The 6,189-nt window shown below is 39.7% G+C and overlaps 1 protein-coding gene across 1 annotated transcript in view; it reads left to right on the top strand.

The window, feature by feature from the left end:
• The first annotated feature begins 255 nt into the window (after positions 1–255).
• Positions 256–6,189, top strand: part of IMPA2 (inositol(myo)-1(or 4)-monophosphatase 2) — a 15,961-nt gene continuing 10,027 nt past the window's right edge. Inside the window, exons 1-2 of the mRNA XM_009889091.1 lie at positions 256–279; positions 2,324–2,457. Coding sequence (XP_009887393.1) covers positions 256–279; positions 2,324–2,457 — 158 coding nt within the window. The remainder of the gene's footprint in view (positions 280–2,323; positions 2,458–6,189) is intronic.

The following is a 6,189-nucleotide window of genomic DNA, read 5'->3' as shown; positions in this document are numbered from 1 at the left end:
CCGGTGCAAATGCATGTGAGTCCCTTTTGTCAGACCCTTCGTGTAAGGCAGAGAATTAGCAGGGGCCCATCCATCCCACAACATCACCTGGTACTGTGGGTGAGCTAGTATAGATGTGGTGCCCATTTGTGGCTGGTGACCTCAGCTCAGCATCATGACTTCTGTCCTGCTCTCCCCTCAACACATTGGTTGCAGAAGAGGTGGGGAGAAGCAGTCCATCGTAAGACTGGTTATTGCATGTCACGGCCCCTTGGCATGGACCTGCAGCGGAGGAGATGGGTGAGAAGGCCATCAGCCACTGTGTCCTATCAGAGTCACACCCTTGGTGCCTCCAAGTGACCTCAGGCTGGCACGTGCAAGTCAGCAGAGAGACTAAACTTAAAAATGGTCATGAACAACTGGAGAAAGGATCAGAAATGAAAACTATTAAATTTAGTGCTGAGAGGTGTAAAGGATTGTATTCAGAAAGGAGCGCTCAAGTGCCAGAGCACATGATGAAAAGCAACCGACTGCAGAGCACATCCACAGGAGAGAGCTTTCCCCTCCGCTCTTCTTTTTGCACCAAGGCTCAGGTGTGATCTCACTCCCCTGCTGAGCGGCGGCATGTACTGGTTTAAATGGCTGCAAAAATCTCCTCAATCCATTATGTATTAAAACTGAATAGGAGTCAAGAACATGGCACTGTGAAAAAGAAAGTCAAATTTTCTCTATTGAAAGGTGCATATTCCTTATGTGTTCGACTATGTGAAGTTCTGAGCCCAGTCCTAAGCAGGGCATTTACTTATATATAGGTAACAGAAAAGTAAAGAAGAACAATTAAAATGAAAGGTATCAGCATAGCAGTTTTTTTAGAATACACAGCTGAAATGGCTGGAGTGGTTTGGATTTTGCTTTGGACCAAAGAAGAGCCCAAGGGCCTTCCTAGAGCTGCGCTTTTATGCTTCTATGGCAAAACCATCAAGAAAACCACGCAAGGCATTGAGGGTATTAAAAAGATGAAGTGGGGTTATTATTTTGGTATACAGTAATGAACTTTAGCAAGAGCTCAAACTGAAAAGTATAGATCTATCCTCACAAGCTCAGTAAATAGGCATAACTGATGTTTTACAGTTCACAAAACAGAAATATTAGTCCAGTTACCTTCTGTACTAAGGCAACAGTCAGAAGTATCCATTACTTGTCAGAACAATCGCCACACCCTTCAAACGTAGTATTTTATATGACAAAAAGTAATTGTTGGTTCCCTTTCCCATGCATAATACAGCAGAACTGTTTTCTTTGGACATCAAACATTTCTTGATGGTTTTAAAATACTTTGATCAATTGAAAGTTAGTTAAACAATTGAAATATGTAAGTTTTAGAAAGGACTTGGAATACTGGTCTTGTTGGTGCTGGTTTTGGTTAATATAATTGTATATAAATAAGTGGGGCTTAATTTTTGGTTTGGTTTGGTTTTCCTAGTTTCAAATAGTTTGTCATTTTTACTGGTTAAAAATAAGTCAGCTCCTTTTGCATCCTGCCCCCTTATTTTTCTTTTTAATGAAGGAGTGGAAAAAAACAGAAAGAAAATGGGAAAGTTGGGAAAAAGCTTTTATTAACTGTTTTCCCATATGTGCGTTTGCTTTTGATGTGGTTTAGTTCTGAGTGTGTAACAGTAAAACCCTTGAAAAGGAGATAAAGACTTTTCCAGAACAGAATCCAGGGTTAGATCACCGATTCCGTATCTGGGGAAAAGTCTGATTTTTTTTTTTTTTTTGTTAAATATATAGCAGTTCTTTGGGAACTAGTGGGTGGTCAGCACTTGAAGTTCCAAAAACCCATATACACAAGAAAAAATAAACTTTGTGTGTCTTTGTTGGCAAAAATAAGAAACCAATAGGGTTTGCTTTATAACATGTTTGTTAAAGTTAAAGAGCAGTGGGGTATTGGCCCTGTAAATTTAAAAAAAAAAAGAAAAAAGAGAAAGGGGTTTCAGTGAAAAATACTTGAGCCTCAGGGCTGTTTCTTATCTTACGTGTATTTTTGTAATTTCCTAAATCATGATGACTGCCATCATCCTTTTATTCCATTAGTTGCATCCCATTCATCAGTCCCTTTCTGAACTGTCAAGAGAGGTTCTGGCTGAGCAATTCAAAATGCTGTGTTCCCAAAGACTGCTCATTGTCTCAGAAGGGTGTTTAGTCAGAAGAATTAGAACAGGCTCTGGTAGAATTAGGCCTGCAGTTGGTTTTCAGGATTAGCCATAATTTTTCAGTAAATATGTTATTTTAGTGTGCACAGGATGAATGGCCAACAGATCTGATTTGTGAACTTCTGTTTCAGATTATTAGGAAAGCTCTAACAGAGGAAAAACAAGTGTCCACAAAGACATCTGCAGCAGATCTTGTGACAGAAACTGATCATTTTGTGGAAAATTTGATTATTTCAGTTCTGAAAGAGAAGTTTCCCTCCCACAGGTGAGTACCTATAGAAAGAGACTATCAATGACCTTTTTTTCCTTTAAGAGCTGCATATCTGACTTGCCTTTAAAGGGAATTTTAAAAGCCTATATATCTCTTACACTTATTAACCTATTGCTGTTGGACACTTTCATAGGACTCCTGTTTTTTAAAACGTACCACTTCCCTATACTTAATACTTTATATTTTCTAATAGTTATGTTTCTCAATATATGTATTTAATATTAGTTTTTCCCCTCTAGGGACATCATGTATGAAGGTTCTATGATTTTCAGAATACTGGTCTGTTCTCTATTGTATAAGAATTATGCTGGGGATATCCATTAAAATATGGCTGAAATTAATGATAGCAAAGGTCGCATCCTGCAGACCTTTCCTTCATTTTCTTTTGTCATTACACATAAGTGTTTGCCAGATCAGGACAAGTATCATATGTGATCACATTTATCTTGTGTTGTATAGAATCCTAAAATCAGTGAGAACCAGGGTTGTTTATCATCATCATTTGATGCATATACATAAACAGGATATAAATTACTATATTGGGTGTCAACCCAAGGTTTTAAAAATAGATTAGATTGTGGACTCCTCTTTAATTACTATGGTCAACTTGAAAATAACAACTAGCGCATGCACAGGTTAGAGAGAGATTTTGTATTAGTTGGCCGGGTTTGGTTTGATGCAGAGACTCTGCAATCGATTTCCACATTTGACTTCAGTCCACAAGGATAAAATCTATCTTCCTGCAGACCCAGTGCAGAGCCTGTGTATCCCTTAAATACTGCATGACTTCCGTCTAACTGCGTGCATCTCTGATGGAGATGAGCCTTGCACTTCAGTGCTGCGCCAAAATCAACAAAGGTGAAAATCTGGAGGGCTCAGCTCCTAATCTGATTGTTGGCGATGCTGCTGGAAAAAAAAAAAAAAAAACCACCACCACCATAAGAAGGAGTAGAAAGAACATTATATACTAAATATGGATTTCTAAATACGTGTTGTATGTGATCACATACTGAAGCAGTACTGTACAGCACAATGTGTTGTTCTTGGCCACGATTCTCAAGACAGTGCCAGGCTTTACAAGCCTATTATTTGTGTAATATTCCTTCTATTATTGCTGGCCGTTCTCTTTTCTCATCTCCACTCTTATGTTGTGGGTTTTTTCCCCTTGAACAGTCTGGTGGAGAACATAAACCATACACATTTCGCATAAAATGAAAATATCAGAGGCACTTGAGTTACTCAGAATAGGAACAGAAGATGTAAGGTCAACATGGATTTAGGAACTGAAATATCCCTGACTTTATTAAGTCTGTACAGTTAACTTCTGACTTTATAAGCAAATGAAGGAATTGTGGTTTCTTCAAGACAAGTAATTTTTGCTGATATTGGTTGTTGGTTTTGGTTGGAGTTTGTTCAGACAGTGAATGCATGTAGATTAAACAACAGGTTAAAGCTACATTTAACTAGATTAGATTAAAACGCTTGCAATGAGAAGCCCACAGTAGCAATCAGGTTTAATTTAAAGTGCAATGAAAACATTAAAAGAGCATTTAAAATGTCTTCAGTCTTTTCCTTAATCTGGCTGTTGAAAGCATCAATGAAGTTTTCTGTTATTTCTCTTTCTCTTAAATTATCTTGATTCTTATATTCTCCGAATCAAAAAACGTATCCTAGGAGTTAGAAAAATTAAAAGGGATCTCACTAGAATCAGTGCCGTTTGCAGTGTGGCAGTGATGAGTCCTAAGATGTTGGAAATGTACTCAGAACTAGAGAGAATATCAGGAAAACCTGTTACAAATGTAATTCTGTCCCATGTTTGTTTCTTCTTCTCTCTGTTGGCTAAGCGATATGTATCACCTTCCTTTGTACTTCACCCAAGTTTTCATCTTTGCTCACTCTCTTCAGCACTTTGACATGCTCCAAGTGAGTCTTTTCAAAAGGATAATTTTTTGGGTAGATCTCTGAAGTGTGGATAGGCACAGCGAGAATATCAGGGGCTACTGGTGGGAAAAGACTGTTGTACTGTTTGCCTGTGTTACTGTTACACAAGTTCTCATCTTTGGTGTTAAGTGTGGCCTTAATACTGTAGACATTAAAACCAGGACACAGCCATTACCGAGGGTGACATCCAACTCAAGCTTCCCGGCTTTCTGCCCTCAGACCTCCACCAGGGGATAGGTGAGGGAGAGCGCTGGCTTGAACCTCCTGCACTCAACCGTGTATCCCTCCTACTGCAGTTTATGCCATGCTACAGTTTCCCTGCTGTTCCAGCAATGAATTTCAGAGTGGCACCGTGGTATGAACAGATGTCCACTAAGGCTAGGCTAAAATTACTGGACTCATTTTCAGTGGGAGAAAACTTTAATCCAGATTTGAAGAGAGGTCAGCAGAGCTGGCGGGCTGGCATATTAAATTAACTACTGTAGTAGCATGGTGACCCCTCCCACTTCTCAAGCTGTTCCTGCGATTTGGTCTGCAGTACTTAAGGCTGAATGTTTTGCTTAGTTTGCATGTTTTTACAGGACAGAGAGCCAGAGAGCGACACATCTGATGTTGGCCTTGAGGGCCTCTCACAGTACCCAGTACTGTGTAACAGCAGGGGGCTGTTTTTAACCTATTAGCCCAAATTTCATGAAATGTGCACTGAATTTGTCCTACATCCTTTTTGGAAAAATTGTTCTTGGACATCAAGACTGTCTCAATGGCCCTGCTGTGCCCCAGCTTCACACTAGCCTTTCTGTACGTGAGGACTGCAGCATCACACCCTGCTGTAAGGAAGAGGCGAGGGAAAGACTTAAGATACGTGAGGGCAGAACACCTTACACAGAAATACTCTTGTCTTTAAAGAAGTTCCCATTTCAACTTTCTTCAACTGGCAAGACAACAGCTACAGTTCAAGCTCAGGCTGGGGGAGCTGGCAGAGAGTTGAAGCAGAGGCATAATTTATGGGGAAGATGGACAATCTGAGGTGGGATGTAAGGTGCTCCATCTGGGAGAAGCTGAGCTTCCTCTGCAGCCTGCAGTGCAGCTGAAGCATATGGTTGGGTTTAGGTGCTAATTATAGGATTTTTAAAAACAAAAGTCAAACGGTACAGCACCAACAAGACAAAATAATGGAATATTTAGAGCAAGGAGTCTGCAAAATGTTATGTTTGACTGAGAATTCCAAACACTTGTTCAAGTCTTTCTCCTCAGTTGCACACTAACACTTTGTCCTTCAGCTGTTATCTTTAATGGAGATGAAAATAGTAACAAACGCTTCCTGCTTCCCTCTTCATACCAACTGGGGGCCCATAATGCCATCAAAATAGTCCCCGTCTACTGAAGGAAAGGCAAAGTAGCATTTAGAAAATTCAAGAAGTTGCCTCCTGTGCTGTCTGCAGAACATTTTAAGCTCATGGTTGCAAGCATTATGTGGCATCATGCGGGTCACGTTTGAGAGCACAAAAGAAAATAGGTCTGCTCTAGTCCTGGGGAAGCAACTGTTTCTGCAAAAGAAATTTTCTCTTTATTTTATTCTTTTTTTTTCCTTTGTGTCTTTGTGCTTTTTTGTCTTCAAGCATTTACAGGAACTCTGAATACCACTACCAGTTTTTCGAATGTGAAACCAAAAGCAAGATTCAGTACTAACAATCTTATTATATGTACCTTCTGTACATATAGGACTTTATTCAAATCTGTGAGAGTAGCACCTGCACAACACATAGTAACAGACCCTGAGCAGTT

This window comes from Charadrius vociferus, unplaced genomic scaffold (assembly GCF_000708025.1).
Source record: "Charadrius vociferus isolate BGI_N301 unplaced genomic scaffold, ASM70802v2 scaffold65, whole genome shotgun sequence".
In the NCBI taxonomy this organism is placed as follows: Eukaryota; Metazoa; Chordata; class Aves; order Charadriiformes; family Charadriidae; genus Charadrius; species Charadrius vociferus.
Note: the sequence above shows the minus strand (reverse complement) of the source record. Positions and strands in the feature narration are given on the sequence as shown.